This window comes from Microplitis mediator, chromosome 1 (genome assembly GCF_029852145.1).
Source record: "Microplitis mediator isolate UGA2020A chromosome 1, iyMicMedi2.1, whole genome shotgun sequence".
NCBI classification, from domain to species: Eukaryota; Metazoa; Arthropoda; class Insecta; order Hymenoptera; family Braconidae; genus Microplitis; species Microplitis mediator.
In genome coordinates, this window is record NC_079969.1 from 9,828,372 (window position 1) to 9,845,591 (window position 17,220).

The following is a 17,220-nucleotide window of genomic DNA, read 5'->3' on the forward strand; positions in this document are numbered from 1 at the left end:
ATCCAATCCGCCGTATACACAGTAAAAAAGGATCCGTCAAAATCAACACATATCGTGTGTAAAACGACCGTTTTACACTTGTTTATGTGTTATTTTAACATGTTGTGAGTGTTAAAAAAAGTTACATACGCATATGTTAAAAAGTAAAAATTTTCCAAGAATTCTTTTGTGATGGTCGACATTATTCTTAACATATTTTGTGTATTGATTTTACAGTATCCTCTAAAAAGTGTTACTTTCGAATAAAATAACATTTTTGTGTGTTAAAGAATCAATCGATTGCGACAGTTCAAACAAGATAAATACTGTGTGTTTAATTGACACACAAAAGTGTTAAAAATTCAACACACAAAATTTTAACATACGTTTTTTTTACGCTTTGACGATTCGTTTTTTACTGTGTAGCTGAACACGTGGAAAAAGTTTGATTATAGATATTTAAGGTGTAAGCACTTGGAACTTTAAAAAATGTGTGGAGCCCCACTTCTAGACCATAACCGAAAAAATTTATCATAAATGATTTTGTTGCTCATCAAATTTCCTACAAAAAACATCAAGACACTTTTTTTTTAAAACCCATTGATTGGCTCTAAATTTCTATTTCAAAAAACCCGCGATATTTTTTCACCAGCGCGCAAAAAACATCACAAAATTTCATCAAGTTAAAATTAAAATATCTCATAAACTATCAAAGATACCAAAAAATTCATGATCAATACTTTGAATCTTTATTAAATTTCCCACAGAAAACCTAATCACACTTTTCCTCCCAAACCCACTCACCAGCCCCTAATTCAATTAAAAAAAAAAAAAATCATATTTTCCAGCCCTCAATTTTCTTAAAAAATCCACTCAAAACTCTTTCAACCCTAAAAAGACATCCTTACTCCTCAGCAGCCCTCTCTACACTAACTCCCTTGGCAACCCTTCAACAACAATCACTCCACTCCATAAATAGACCTCACAGTTAAAAAAAATCAATCAAATTCCGAGCCACGACAAAATGGCCACTGGCTTCGTCCCATGACATTTCCCACCACAGCCGGTAAAAATAATGTCTTCTATTATTTACCCTTCCTCCGCTTACCTCGATAAGATAAGCTACCAAACTACCTTAAGATTTTCTTTTCCAATTTCTCTCATTCTAATCCTCGTCTATAAATTTTTACCTTCGCGTTTAAATTAAAAAAAACAAAATTCTACTTATTTACTAACAAATGTCAGCTGTCAGAATAAACAGATTCCAATAAGTATTTTAAAAAAAATGACAATACATAATTTATATATTTTCTCTAAAAATGGAGTCTTGTTGTATTACAATGAATGGAACCGATTAAATAAATCGGGAATTACTAAGGAGGAGGTAATTATTTTTTGTATGTTTCTATTTTTTCCCTGATTTAGTTTTGATATTAAATCTTAAATTCTGCGGTTATTAATAATTTTTTTGTTTAATGACTGGTATTTTTACAGGAAGCTAAATTAATGTACGGTATGCTCTTTTCTATAAAATCTTTTGTCAATAAAATATCTCCGCTGGACCCAAAAGAGGGATTTCTTTATTATAAAACAAGCAAATACTCACTCCATTATCTTGAGACTCCATCGGGGCTTAAATTTGTTCTCAATACGGACACAATATCTCAAAATGTGAGGGAACTTCTTCAGCAGCTTTATCGGCAAGTCTATGTTGAGTATGTTGTGAAAAATCCTTTCTGTAAATTAAACGAACCAATCCAAAGTGAGTTATTTAAGACAAAAGTCGATGAGTTAATGAAAAAATCACCTATTTATTTAAATCGATCATTATAATTACTTAGTAAATAAATAAAATCGGAGTTTTAAAAATTTAATTTAAGGTCTTTTTATTTTAATTGATTATGAAAGGATGAGGTTGAATTTATTAATGGCAAAGTTAATTTAATTTAATTTAAGTTTTGATTAATTTGAATTTTCCGCGGATTCGCTGTTTCAAAATTAGTTTGTGGGTTGGTCCTGATTAAGAAATCTAATTTGAAATGATTTGAAAAAACTTATCATTTTATGTTGTATCATTTCACACACGCAAAAAAATAAATAATAAATTTTTTTCCGATTTTCATTCATTTTTATTGTTTGAACAATAAACCCGCATCAAAAAAGGTAATTCATAAATAACACAATATTGAAAGCGAAAATGTATAAAAGTGATTCTCTAAAATATATTGATATGAAAAAAAAAAAAATAGTCACTCATGGTCTTTAAATTTTATTGTTTGAAATGATAAAATACGTCATCTTGCCATGTAGGTATAGTCGCATTAGTGATACTTTGGGTTAATTCTTTCACATACATTGGAACCCCACAAACACAAGTAAAATTTTGTTGTTTCAAACTACTGTTTCTATTACTTGTAACATGATTTGTTTACATATAAACTTAAAATTTCAATATTAAAATTAAAATTATTATAATTTTTTCTATAAAACCACGAAATTACTATTTGAAATGATGTTAAATCGTGACCACATTCTCAATTTTTAGTTATCAATAGGGACAGGATTTTTTGCCTTAACTTCGAAATGAATGGTTCAAATGCTTAATATTACGGTGAAAATATTGGTCTTATAAAAAAACTTTTCGAGCAAAAGTTGTAGGAAATTTATTTTTATAAAAATAATGTCTCTTATGATTTTTTTATACGACCAATATTTTCACCGTAATTTCAAAATTAAGATTTTCATAATTAACAAAAATTTGAATAATTCATTATGAATCTCACTTTTGGAATTACGGTGAAAATACTGGTCGTATAAAAAAATCATAAGAGACATTTTCTCTAGAAAATAAAATTTCCTACAACTTTTATTTGAAAAATTTTTCTATACGGCCAATATTTCCACTGTAATTCCAAAATTTGACACCATGAATTATTAATTGTTATTTTTTTTAAGAAAAAATCCTGGTCCTAGTTATCAATTATTAATTTTTATACTTAATTTTTTGCGTGTAAAATTATAATTTCAAATAATTCAAATTAATAAAAAATTCTCAACTTCGTATTATTATTTTAAATCATACCAGAAATTGCTTATTATTTTCTCATTTAGTTTAATTTTAAATGATTCGAAAGTTAAAATCATTTAAAATGATTTTAAATTGACCAACGAACCAGAAATTCAAATATGATTTTTTCATTCAATCCAATTCAAAATGATTTGACAATTTAAATAATTTTAAATAATTTCAAATCATAAAACAATATTTTGTTACTTTTTAATTAAAAATGATTCCTTTCAAAATTTATGCTCGAAAGTAAAATAGTTTAGACAATTTGAAATAATTCAAAATGGTTAAGAGTTCCGTCATCTCAAATTAGATTTGTTAATCAGAGGGACAAAAGTTTTTTAAAAATATCATTGTGTGTACTTATTTTAGTGGAAATTTTTTCAATTACACGATTCCCATAATCATAAAAAATAAAGAAAAAAAAACTTGTAAAAATTAATAAATTGTAATTTTCTTGAACTTCATTTTTTTACATTTTAAGTAGCACATTTAAGTTTGTGACTTAATTTCCTTTAGTTTAAGTACTCACATCGATATCTTTAATTGAAGTACACTCCCAACGTATTAATTAATCAATAACCACTTACTCGTCGCCGGGCCTTGAGGGTACTCCTTTAACGTGAAATTGCACCATCGACACAAATTAATTCCTCATTTTATAAAAAAAAATTTACAGCAACTAGAAAAACGAAAAACAATCTAATTGAAATAAAAAAAAATTTATTAGATTTTTAATTTCAATCAATTAAAATATATATATATTTTTTTTTTCAATTTATTATCAGTATTATTGATATTACATATTTATTATCATTATTATTTGTAGTCATAGTCATTTTTATTTATTTTTTTTATAAATTATTGTAAATTTTTAATTAATTTTTTTTAAATATTTTGGCATCAAATTTTTGTTTAAAATTATTATCATTAATAATTGATTTTTGTAGTGGACTGACCAATTGCTTATATTTAATTAGTTATAAGCCATTATTATTATTATTATTTTTACATTTTAAGTCGATTATACTTTTTTATTTTTAGTTTATATTAAATATTTCGAAAAGAACTGGGTTTAGGTAAATAGTGACAAGGACTTAATTTAAAGAAAATTTAATTATCTCAAAAAAAGTCTCCTTACATTTTTTTTCAAACTCATTTTTTTAACCGCAATAACCATTCAAACATAAAGTACTCAGATAAAAAAATATAAATTCATTTTCAACAAAATTTTTAATCAAAATAAAAATATCTTCCAAACTATCAAAGATATGAAAAAATTGTAGAGGACTATTTTTATTCCTCATTTAATTTTCCATAGAAAATTTCCTTATGACTTTTTTCTAAGCCCAGTAGTTTACTCACAATTCCTTTTCACCAACGATCACCATTTTTTAAAGTACTCAACACACGCAATAATATATAATTTATATATTTTATTAAACATGTATATATATAAATATATACATCTTTCAAAATTACCCCCTTTTAATAAAAAAAAATTAAAAAAATAATAGTTCTATAAATTCAAAGGACAAAAAAATTTAGAATTTTTTTTTCTAGTCCGGCCTGAAATTTTTTTTCAAAAAATTTTTATTTTCAGTCTTAAATTTATTTTTACTTTCAAAGAAAAAAATTAAAAAAAAATTTATTATCATCATTATTTTCTCCCCTTCCTCTAATCAATAATTCGCTAATTATTGATTAATTTAGGAATTAAAAGTATTAAATTCGTTATCAATGTTCACAACAGTATCACCGAAGTTATCGTTAGATAATAATGGAATTGAATTATTGACATTCGAGATCGATGATGATGATGTTGTTGGTGTTGGTGTTGTTGGTGTGGTTGAATTCGAGGCCGGACTTGGTTCCTCGATAACAGGCAAACGTTTATTTGAATCACTTACGACGGATGTTGTAGATGAGTTATGGAAGAAAATATTACGCAGAGCTGCGACATTTGTTTTATCACGTATTTCGAGTTCTAATGACTCGGCTGACTCGTCATTTGATAAATTTCTGAAAAATTAATTATAACTTTAGATTTTATTTATGGGGGATAAGCTGAGGAATTAATGAGTGATAGAAGGAAATCGGGATATATTTTGATCGAGTCAATTTTTTCGCGGATTTGGAGTGCGACATTTAATTCGTGGATTCGACAAATGTTTTTTTAAAATATAGTTGTGGGTACTTGTTCTGTTGGAAATTTTCTCCGCTACACAAATATCATAATCATTTGAAAAAAAAAAAAAAATAAAGTTTTTTTTAAATTCATAAATTGTAATTTTTTTAAAACGAATAATTTTAATATTTTTGTCAGTACAGATGAGTTTGTGAGCTTATTTCCCCTAGTTTGAATACCCACATCGATATATTTAATCAAAGTTTACTATCAACGTATTGATTAATTAATAAAATCAATTAATAATCACTTACTCGTAATATAGCTTTGTGGGTACTCATTTAACGTGAAATCGTCACGGCTACACGGATCTTATCATCATTTTGTTATAAAAAATTTGTAACGGCAAAAAAAATGATAAATAAGCTAGCTGGGTATTAGAAATTACCTAGATATTTTTTGAGCTTCAATATCATCACAATCTTTATTTCTCTTCTTATTTCTAATTGATCTGTCAGTACGTGTAACAGAGGTGGCTTCATTTTTATCATCAGCTTCAATAAAACTAACATGATCATCAAATCTAACACGTTCAGACCCGCCGTCTTCATTTCCTGTAGCTGCCCCTGTCCCGCTGCTTCCACCGATAGTCCAATTACTAGAATCACTGTGTTGTCTGTCTAATGTAGGTCTTCTACGTGCACGTTTCGCATGACCCGCAGCTATTTCCTCAAGTGAGCTCAGCGAAGCCGCTTGACCAGCAGATTCAATATTAGGTACCGTTGATGAATTTATCGAGTTCGTTGTTTCATTTTCACTATTTTTTATTGACGTTGTGTCCATCTTTAATTACAAATAAAAAACGATTAAAGAAATGACAAAAATAAAAATCGGGAGGTTGACCCTGCGGTCAGTTCCAAGACTTTCCGCTTGGAAAAATAAAAACTTCCCGAATTTTTTGAAAATCTTCAATTTTCTTCGCAGGAAGTAAAAATTTTTCGCTACTTCGAGATTTTATGAACCCGATGATTAATTGGCCGGAATCTCGGGTTCTAATGGTCCAATTTAAATGAAATTTTTTTTGACACTAATTAGAAAGTCACCAGAAGGAACGCAATCATTAATTAAACTTTATTTAATCATTAATGTCCTAAAAAAATCCATTAATTACGTGATTTTATAATTTGCTGATTTTCAAATTTTTGGCGATTAATCGACGATATCTTGAAAACTAAATATTAGTTTTAAATTTTAAGGACGGGAATTTGTTCCCTGGTTCTTTAAGTATCGATTTAAAAAAAATTGTTTAATTTGGATAATTAGGAGCCGAGTTATGGGCAAAAGAAGTCAGAATGCCGTTAATGGTTACCTTGAAATTGAGCACGGAGCCAGCAAGTGCTCGGGTAGAGGCTGCGCCATCATCGGCGGCTATTGAAGCGTTAACTGATTTTTCAGATAAACTTGTTGCTGCGGAGGCCGTTTCGCTGCATAAACTAAACCTTTGAGTCGAAGTAACGTCGGCTTGAACTTCTAGACGCTGACCCCCGGGTAACACACTGGAGGCGATACTTCCAGCTAAGCTGGTACCGGCCAAGGCAACATTACTGGCACTCTCACGGTCATTTTCGCGTCCCAGTTTTTCCAATTGACTGCCGCTACCCAGTGACAATGAGGCTTCGCCAATCGATGGGTTTCCGCCGCGATGACTTGCTACATCTATTGACGCCGCGTCTAATTTAGTTAATTATAAGTTTTATTATTTATGGAATCGAGGTCTCTTATTTATAAGTTTTTTTAAATTCAAGAAAAAATAAATATTTAAATTAAATTTACCTCCAATATTTCTGACACCGAGTGCTCCCATTAATTCATTTTCATCATCGAAATCGAACCGTACACCAGAACCATTTGTTGATACGCCGCAACCCCCACTGCGGCATAATGATACTGGTACAACACCATAAACGTAAAATAATAATATCGGTACTCCGATTCCTACAGCTAAACCGGCTAGAACTGGCGATACTAAAATCTATAAGTAATGAAAATATTTTTTGAATTAATTTTTATAAAATAATAACTTATGAGAGGTCGGTATTTTATGAATCGTGAATGAAATGTTAAATAAAATTCGTGCAATTTTTTATTAAGCTTTAAGATGTCTTAGAAATATTCAAAAATTTTATAAGAAATCTTTTGTAATCTTCCGAAAATTCTAGAAAATTTCAAAATTTTTGCTAACCTTCTAGACGTAATAGAAAAATTTCAAAATTTCCTAAAAGATTTTAATCTCACAGTCCTAGAAAATAAACAATCTTAGGAATTTAATTTTCTAGAAGACGTAGAAAAATTTATTGTCATTTTTTGAACCTCTGAAATGTTTTAGAAAAATTAAAAAATCTCCTAGAATATTTTAACCAAGAAGTCCTAGAAAATAAAAAAAATTGTAGGCATTTTAATTTTCTAGAAGACGTACAAAAATTTCTTGTCGTGTTTTGAACCTCTAAAATATTCTAGAAAAATTTAAAAATCCCCTAGAAGATTCCACCTAAGAAATCTTAGAAACTAAAAAAAATCTTAGGAATTTAATTTTCTAGAAGACCTAGAAAAATTTCTTGTCATTGTTTGAACCTCCGAAATTTCTAGGAAAATTAAAAAATCTTTTAGAATATTTTAACCACGAAGTCTTAGAAAATGAAAAAATCTTAGGAATTTAATCTTCTAGAAGACCTAGAAAAATTTATTGTATTTTTTGAATCTCCGAAATATTCTAGAAAAATTAAAAAATTCCCTAGAAGATTCTACCTAAGAAATCCTAGAAACTAAAAAAAATCTTAGGAATTAAAATTTTCTAGAAGATCTAAAAAAATTTCTTCATTGATTGAACATCCGAAATATTCTAGAAAAATTAAAAAACCTAGAATTTCTTTACTTAGATGTCCCAAAAAATAAAAAATCTTCTAGCGATTGTTTTTTAACTGTCTAGATGTCAAAAAAAAAATTTTACATCTCATAGAAAACGTTTATTCAGCCTTATAGATGTCCTCGAATCTAAACTCGGATCAATATCATCATAATTAAATAACTAATAAAGAAAAGTCATACTCTTGACAGCCACAAGTGCACCTTGATAACTTTATTATCATCTATAACCATTCTCTATCAATATTAATAATAATAATAATAATAATACTACTACTAATAATGATAATGATAATAATAATAATATTAATAATAATAATAATGATAATAATAATAAGGGAGCGGAAAGATATTGATTGAAGGGAGGAGTGCGCGCACACACCTATACCCAGGTTTCCACCCGATTCTCGACTACTACGTCCACCTAAAACTCACTCACTCGTTTGCTCTCTCCCGTGAGTTTCTGGTGCCTGCTCGACCATCTATCATTAAACTATAAAAAAATTTATTTATTTATTTATTCATTCATTCATTCATTCAAATTATTTTTTCAAACTAAACTTACGCTACAGTGAAGATGTCAATAAATAATTTTTAAAAATAAACGAACTGTAGCAATTTATACGGTCACTGGTGTGCCGGATGAGTAATGCGAGGCTGTAAAAAATAAACGGAAGTGAATGTTACCGAGTGACGAGTTTTAGTTGAGTATAAAAACCCAAGATAGGAAATAAATTGAGGGGAAGTAAAAAAGAGGGGAGGGTGGGAGGGGAAAAGGGAGAAAGGAAGAAGAGAGGACTGAGAGAAGAATAGGAAATAATTTAAACGTGGACGCGCCCAGTGTGCTATGATCAGTCAGTGTATTAACACGTTTAATAATAATATTAATAATAATCATAATAATCGTTGATTGAAATTTTCTTTCGAGGTTGAGTTTGAAGTTGGGTTTTAATTTGGATTTGGGTTCGGGTTCGGGTTCGGGTCTGGGTGTTGAAAAGTAAAGAGTTAAAAAATGTCGGACAGCGAAGACACCGATGGCTCGGGAATTGTCGAGTGGCCGGTGACGAAAGAATGGCTGGAGAATGTATTGTCTATTTATCATGATGCCAATGCTGGTAATGATGGCGGAAGGGGGGAAGGGGAGAAGATAACGGGGCCAAAGGTGACGGTCGAGGAGTTCGAGGTGAGCCCTGGATGCACTTTAGGCGAGAGTGTGTTGAGTGACATACTCGCGGTCAGCATGGACTACACGATTAATGGAGATGACAAAGTTAAACTCAGTGTTATTGTTAAATTACTGCCCCAAGATCCTTTCAGTAGGTTTTTCGTCACCGAGGCACAATTTGATTTGAGAGAAATCAAATTTTATACGCAGGTACATAGAGGCAGAAAAAATTTTTTTCTATTTAATTATTTTTGATATCAATCTCATAGATAATTTTCTAGATTATATTTTTTCATGTGATTCTTCTAGAAAATTGTTTAAAATTCATATTTGTTCTAGAATCCTAATAGATAATTTTCTAGATAAATATTCACCAAAAAATATCCTAGATAATTTTCTGTATAATCACAAGAATCTTCTAAATAATTATTCACCATAAAAACCTTCTAGATGATTCTTTAGATGCATGTTTACCAAAAAAATTTGTAAATAATATACTAGATTATTAACCATAAACATCTTCTAGAAAAATTCCTACATGATTACTTGTCTTTAAAATCTTATAGAAAATTCGAAATTAAATTTTTCTTTGAAAAATCTATAATACTTTCCTATATGAAAAATTAACTTAAATTTATTTTCACTATAGATAATTATCTAGAAGATAATTTCTAGAAAATATCTCCTAAAAAAATCTCAATACCTTTTGGACCATCTCCAGATCACTTTTCTCAACTCTCATCCCAAACTACTCGCTCATTCGTCCACAATCTCAAAAAAACATCTCCTAGAAAGTTATAACCAACCTCAATTTAATTTTCAGGTAGTTCCCGACTTGAAAGCCTTCCAACGAAAGCAACTAGCGAACTCTAGCGGCACAGAATTCGAATTACCAATACCCAATTGCATACACGCCCACTATAAATCTGCTGGAGGTACTGAGGACACACCAGAGCCTCCAGAATCATTTTTAATTCTAGAAAATTTACGGACTCGCGGTTACGAAGGAGCTGAATTTTCCCGAGGACTTACTCTAAGACAAGCAGAGGCCGCCCTGAGCGCAATAGCGCGTCTGCACGCCCTCTCACTCAGTCTTAAAGTAAAGGAGGCCAGATCACTCAGCGAAAAATACCAATTTCTATTTCAAACTGCGCGCGCAACTGATTCGTATCAGCAATTGGTAGAGCGGGGACTGCCACAGTTGGCTCGGTTTCTAGAACGCCGCCCGGGGTCTGAGGCCGTTCTAGAAGATCTTCTAGCTTTGCGACCAAAAACAAAAGAAATAATTTCTTCACTTCTCGCTCCTGAAGATCCTCTGGCATTAATAACTCACACTGATTTTTGGTGTAATAATTTATTATTCAAAGATGAAGATGACGAATGCAAGTGCGCCATCTTGGATTGGCAGATGGTAACTTACAGCCGGCCGACCAATGACATCGCCCTACTGCTGGTCAGTTCAGTCCCTACGGAACTCAGGCGACTCCATACTACGGCGCTTCTAGACAAATATTGGCAGACACTCATAGAAACTTGTCTACCTCTAGGAGTTAATATTCTAGATGATTTAAATTATACCAGAGAAGATTTGGATAAAGATTACAGAAGATCGCAACTACTGGCGCTGCTGCTGTGCATTGGATCTGTAGATGTCGCTCTCGGCGATCCGCTTACGGAACAAAGGCTCATAGACCTTCTAGAAGATTTACATAACGACGGGGTGCTCAGTCTAGAAACTGCTAATGTTATGTGATTTTTTTATTAAGATATAAAATATGACTTTGGAATATTTTATAATTTTTTATGGATTTTAATTTTTTGTGAACTTTCTAGAAGTTAATTTTTTTAACTTCTGAATGGAGTTTTTGATATTTTGGAACCGCGATAACAAAAAATTAATTCTTGTGAAGAATACAAAATTTCTGGGAGTTTGAATTTTTTACTTTCTTGATAATTTTAGTTTGTAACTTTCTAAAAGTTTTTCTGTTTTTTTGTAAAATTTTGTATCAAGGTTTTCTATGATGATTTTAAAATAAAATTTTAGTTATTCTGAAAATTAATCTCATAGAAAGTTAAATTCTATAGAATTTTCTACCGTTGTTATTTTTCTTAAACTGAAAAATATTTCTTAAAAAAAAAAATATGAAAATCACAAAAAAATTCTCATAGGAAATTGAATTTTTCAACATTCTAGAACTAATTATCATCTCAATGTCACTAAAATAATAAAAACCAAAATGAACTGCATAAATTAAAAGAAATCTCATAGAAAGCTAAAAAAAATTGTTTTTCTAAAATTATTTTGTAACATCAAATTTTAAAAAATCAAAATAAATTCTGTGTCAAAAATGTATTTAAAAATTTTTCATCTAGACAATTTTCTAGAATTTTTTCAATTTATTTAGAAGAATTATGAAAGTTTGCGATCAAACTCAGAGACCAATAACAAAAAAATTAACAACTTTGAAAACAATTAATGTCTCGAAATCATTAATAGTGAGCCGATGAATTAATAAAAATTAATTAATTACTAATGATTAATTATTAATTATTAACAATAAAAGGCTCTCTAGAGCTTTTTGCGTGCTATGAGCTTCCGAACTTTGAATGAAATAATTAATTGATTAATTAATCAAGTAATAAAGTAAATGAACGATTGTAATGCAAACGCATAAATGCTGCGCTAATAAAAGTAAAAAAAAATTTTAATATTTTTTTTAATAATTAATAAAAGTGTCCAATTAATCATATATTTAAATTTATAATTGTTATTTATATTGTTTATTAATTATAATTTATTATTATTATTATTATTATAATTAATACTATTATTATGACTAATAAATCAATGGATAAATAAATGAATTAATGATTAATGATTAATTTAATAAAAACTTACCGATGCAGTGACGCCACCTAGGATAAATGCGTTTCTTCTGTGTTTATTTGCATTGCAGTAACGAGCGTACAGTTTACGGCCGACCCACACTGGGATTCCTGTTAATTGATTAATATTAAACAGTAGATAAGTATTCGATTTTTTTCGTTTTATAAAAATCAATGTATGAACTTTCAAAATTGTTTTATTATATTGTATGTTTCCTTCAAAATTGGGATTTTCTACCGAGGAGACTAAAAAAAAAATTTTTTTTATTTCTTATGTGTTTAAAATTGGCGCCATATAACAGCTGTCTCTGACAGCGTTGCCAAGGCGTCTATCCTCTATGTCGCCTCAACTTATTAACCACTAAAATAATTTTTTAAACTTCATTTTTCTCATTGTTTTCAACGGTGACGATAACTTTTAAATACATCATTTGACTCTACACTTATTCAATTTTCTTATATCAGTTTTTGAGAGCACAAAGTTGGAAAGGACAGCGGAAAAAATTGATATTACTAGAGATAGTGTTTCTGTCATAAGAGCCCATGTATAAGGATTTTAAAAACACGGTTTTTATTAATCATTTTTTTCTCAATAACTATATGGTAAATCCTCGAATAATTTTAAGAGTAGATGGAACGCAAAGTTGGAATTTTCGATAACCATTAGGAACGCGTGAAGCTCCTTAAAGAAAAACATTGCACCTGTAGTTTTTTAATTTTCTACATGTGCATATTTTCTGTTTTTTTTTTTTATTTATTTATTTTTTTTTTTTTCAATTAAATTGTTAAGAAAAAAATTCGAAAATTGTTAATTGTTTGTTAGCTTGAGGATCATAATTTTGTAGAAATCAATGAATGATAATTTCAAATCGATACAGATTAAAAAATCGATACATCGATCGGATAAAAATCGAATTATAAAATCCTAAAATTGACCGATTGATTCTAAAAATCTATTTCTTAAAATAATAGTATATTGTGTGACAAGGGATGAAACAAGGCGATTTCAGACTAGGGTGAGGTTGGCTAACATCACCCACAGACTGAAATCGTGTTTTATCCTGAGTCACACACTATCTTTTTCATGATTACCTGAATAGGAACTTTAAGATTCAGTGTCAGCAGCCAATAAGAAACAAATTAATTTCAAGCCGATGATCTCTCATTGTTTAGTAATTTTATTTGGTTCATTAAAAGTGTCACTTAAAAAGTGAAATGAGTAAACTGAAGTGACAAGTAAACAAATGAGAGTAATAAGGCTGCAAACGAACATTAAATATAACTGACACCAGGCAGAAACAATTTCTTCCCTTGGGAAGAAACACGCATGTTTCTGCCCGCTGTATGAATGTATTTTTGAATTACAAATTCGCTAGCAGTTGTTGGCAGCATCGGCTTGAAATTAGCTTGTTTCGATGGGCTGTAGAGACACTGAAACTTCAAGTTTCGATGCTGGTATCATGAAAAAAAATTATGATTATCCTCAATAAAAATAATCGATATATCGATGACATAAACGACCAATCGCCTTCAGTATAAAATATAAAATTCCAATCCTCTTTCACTTTCACAATTAATTAAATATATCAATAAACAATAATAATATTTTAAATTACCAATAATCATCGCAGGTACAGCAATACCAGCAACAAGTCCAATACCAACCGGTGCCCCAACAAGTGTCCCCAGCTGCCACAATATTTTTTTTTTCCTCGACCATGGCTTCTTTCCCCAAAATGTGCAACCCGACGGACTAAAATAACATAAAAAAATAAATATAACTTCTTGCCTTTATTTCTATACCCCAAACATTTTTCTCTATCATCAAAATAATCATCATTTCTATATATAAATTAAATACCTTAAATAATGCAAATCGCTTATCTCCTTCATACATAACCAACAAAATTCTGCGCCGCATACTGCGCAGGTCATGTGATTGCAACTCCCGTCCTCCATTTTGACGATCAGAACTTGGCATCGCGGGCACGGTTTTATGTCATCACCTTTTTTATTAATTGATTAATAAATAAATTGTATACTCATTATATATTTTTATAATTAATTTAGTGGACTTACGATGCTGGGAGTCACTTTGACTAAAACTCATTGAGGAGCTGCGGTCATAGTGCTGAGCACGTTGGGCCCGAGCTGCGTCGCAGGTTTGATTTGGGTGCCATCGCGCCTTGCAGTGATAACAAAAGTAATAATCACAACCAGGACGCTCACAGTGTAATTTTGGGCAAGACGCACATCCGCTCGCGATAACCGCAAAACAGCAGTCGGGCGCAGGGCACCACCGCGCGTCCGGTTCGACCGCGAGCACTCGCCGGACCATGAAATCTTCATATTTTTCGAGCTGTACTTGGTCATTTAATATCATTCTTATATCTGTAATTAGTAATTAATTTTTTAAAATTTTTAATTCGCAGAAAATTAAAATAATTTGATTTTTTTTTCCAAATATTTTTTGAGGGGGCAAAAAATAATTATTAATCAAAAAACTGAGTGTAGATTTTTTATTCGGACTCTGGCGTTTTCAAAACACTGGTCAAAATTTGAATTATATCAATTAGTTATTAAATTACAGGTAATGTAAGTTTCAAAAAAAATAGCGGGAAATTTAAATATAAAAATTGGGTTTTTAAGGTTTCAAATTAAAATTTTATGAGTAAAAAAATTTTCTTTATTGAAAATATGTAATTACGTTTATAGAGTAGACTCTGGCGTTTTTAAAACACTCATTAAAGTTCAATTTAACGCAATTAGTTTGCCAGTCATAAGTAATTAAAGTTCAAGTTAAATTCTTGGAAAATAAAAAGAGAAAACGTGAAATTAATTTTAGATTTTTTGTCGGGATACAAAATTTTTTAAAATTACAATTGAAGATAATAAAAAAATAAGACTATGGGGATTTTTTAACACTGGTTTCAAATTCGATAATTAGTTTCGAGTTTTGAAGTTTAGGTGATTGAAGTAAGGTATAGTTAAATTTTTTTTTTTAATTGGAGTAAGAATAGGAGATAAATTTATGATTAAATACCATTAGGATGAAGTGGCTCAGCGCATTCTGGACAAGCAATGTTGACTCGCGATTCCGAAATTTCAACTTTTAAATACTGCTGGAAACAATCGTAGCAACTGCGGTGGTGACATGACTGAATTGATGGAAATACTTCTGCTGGCAATTCTGCCAGACATAATGGACATTCTATTAATCCATTTTCACAGCTCTGTAATTAAAAATAAACTATTCATTAACATACTCTTCGAAATTTAATTAAATATACCGAAATTTCAATATTTAATTTATTTAGAATACTTAAACAGTGATTGCTCGTTATCTATTGAATTTACATGAAAAATTATCAAGATCTTTTATAATTCAAAAATCCATATTTTTACTTTCAGGTCAAAAATGAATTGCTAATTATTTAAATTAACTATAACTCGTTACCTGTTGAATTAACATGAAAAATTATAAGAAACTTTTTTGTAGCCAATTAAATTTCCTAAAAAAAAGGTCCTTATAAATTTTTCTCTAAACTTAATAATTTTCCTGTAATTTTAATTAAAAATTAAAAAAAAAAACGAAAAACTTTAGCACACAGGGAAATTCATCACGAAATTAATCAATTTATTAACTAATTACCTTGCCAGCAGTTGAACTCAATACAGACCCACGACTGGGTGCACGATACAAATCACTGTTTGGTGAAAAATTATTTGAGTTCGTCGTCGATTTACTTTCCCCTCTTTCGACGTCACTCGATCTGTCTTTTCCTTAAAAATTAATTTACAACGTAAGTAATTAATTAAAAATTATAATGAGTTATAAGATACCTTTGCTACGATTATTAGAACTCGATGTCCTGACAATACGGCGGCCTATCAAAGGACTCGAATACAATAAAGTACGAAGTGAAAATCGTGGAAAATATCTCCGTTGTCTTGTTCCATTATTATTATTGTTACTATTATTACAATTGCCAATTGGTTCAATGTCTTTAAGCATTTTTGATCCGTAATTTATCAATTTTACTTCCACTTGATTAATCCAGTGCTTAATTACTTAACAAAATTTATCCACTTCCACTCCAAGTTTTTTTCTGCAAAAAAAAAAAAAGATATAAATTTAAATATCTTGAAGTTTTATGGATTTGAGTAAAAAAGGCTAAAGACTTTTTTTTGAGAAATTTAATCCTCTACAAAAAAGGTATCTTTGACTTTTTACCTAAACCCAATAATAAGCCCGCAATTTTCATTTTAAGTATATGATTCTAATTGTCATGATGAAAATTCCCATGGAAAAAATTTTTTCATCTTAAATTAAAAATTATCAATAAACTACGAAAGATATCAAGAAAATTATCATAAACATTTTTGTTCCTCGTTAAATTATCTACAAAAAAGGTCTTGTCCATTTTAGCCCAACTTTAATATGTAATACTCCAGTCTAGTTTTTATAAAAATTTTTTTTTTTCATTGACAAATAAATTGTGCAACTAAAATAATGACAATCATCAATTATCAGATCATGAAATCATGCAAAATCTAAAAGATTTTTAGAATCATCTTAAAAAAAATTTCAAATTCCGAAAACAAAAATAAAAATAAAATAATTACCAATTGAACCAAAAAACTGACAGCTAAAAAAAATATATATACATGTAGATGACAATAACAATAATTATATATGCATATTTACACAAGAGAAAATTTAAAATTTTTCCACTTGAAAAATTAATAATTATTTACTTAATTTTATAATTTACTATAGTACTAGTAATAATAATAACAATAATAATAATTATTTAGTACGGAAAAAATGATTAAATATAAAAACGTACAGTAAAATAATGTATATAGATAAATATATGTAGTTTAAAAAAATGTAATTTACAAAAAAATACTTTCACAAATTTTAACAATGACGGCTAGCGAAACTGCTCTTACTCATCGTCCGTTTTCATTTTATCGTTTTTTATATTACACATATGTATATATATATTATTTACATAAATTGTAGAAAGTGCTGGAACTATACGTTTCATATAAATTTACTATAGTGCG

At 29.4% G+C, this 17,220-nt stretch overlaps 3 protein-coding genes across 3 annotated transcripts; 2 read left to right on the plus strand and 1 right to left on the minus strand.

The window, feature by feature from the left end:
• The first annotated feature begins 1,175 nt into the window (after nucleotides 1-1,175).
• Nucleotides 1,176-1,851, plus strand: LOC130664855 (trafficking protein particle complex subunit 1). The gene is made up of 2 exons (XM_057465000.1): nucleotides 1,176-1,363; nucleotides 1,474-1,851. The coding sequence occupies exons 1-2, from the start codon at nucleotides 1,265-1,267 to the stop codon at nucleotides 1,810-1,812; spliced, it is 438 nt and encodes a 145-aa protein (XP_057320983.1). The 5' UTR covers nucleotides 1,176-1,264; the 3' UTR covers nucleotides 1,813-1,851.
• A 2,053-nt stretch (nucleotides 1,852-3,904) lies between these two features.
• On the minus strand, nucleotides 3,905-17,157 carry LOC130664603 (E3 ubiquitin-protein ligase RNF19B-like). Its single transcript, XM_057464594.1, has 12 exons — nucleotides 16,774-17,157; nucleotides 15,991-16,256; nucleotides 15,800-15,930; nucleotides 15,191-15,380; nucleotides 14,227-14,538; nucleotides 14,009-14,153; nucleotides 13,764-13,900; nucleotides 12,161-12,258; nucleotides 7,008-7,206; nucleotides 6,544-6,905; nucleotides 5,623-6,017; nucleotides 3,905-5,068 (listed from the first exon to the last, which is right to left on the minus strand). The coding sequence occupies exons 2-12, from the start codon at nucleotides 16,160-16,162 to the stop codon at nucleotides 4,756-4,758; spliced, it is 2,454 nt and encodes an 817-aa protein (XP_057320577.1). The 5' UTR covers nucleotides 16,163-16,256; nucleotides 16,774-17,157; the 3' UTR covers nucleotides 3,905-4,755.
• On the plus strand, nucleotides 8,472-12,122 carry LOC130664610 (uncharacterized). The gene is made up of 2 exons (XM_057464606.1): nucleotides 8,472-9,471; nucleotides 10,085-12,122. Exons 1-2 carry the CDS (start codon nucleotides 9,109-9,111, stop codon nucleotides 11,012-11,014), a joined length of 1,293 nt encoding a protein of 430 aa, XP_057320589.1. The 5' UTR covers nucleotides 8,472-9,108; the 3' UTR covers nucleotides 11,015-12,122.
• Nucleotides 17,158-17,220: the final 63 nt, after the last annotated feature.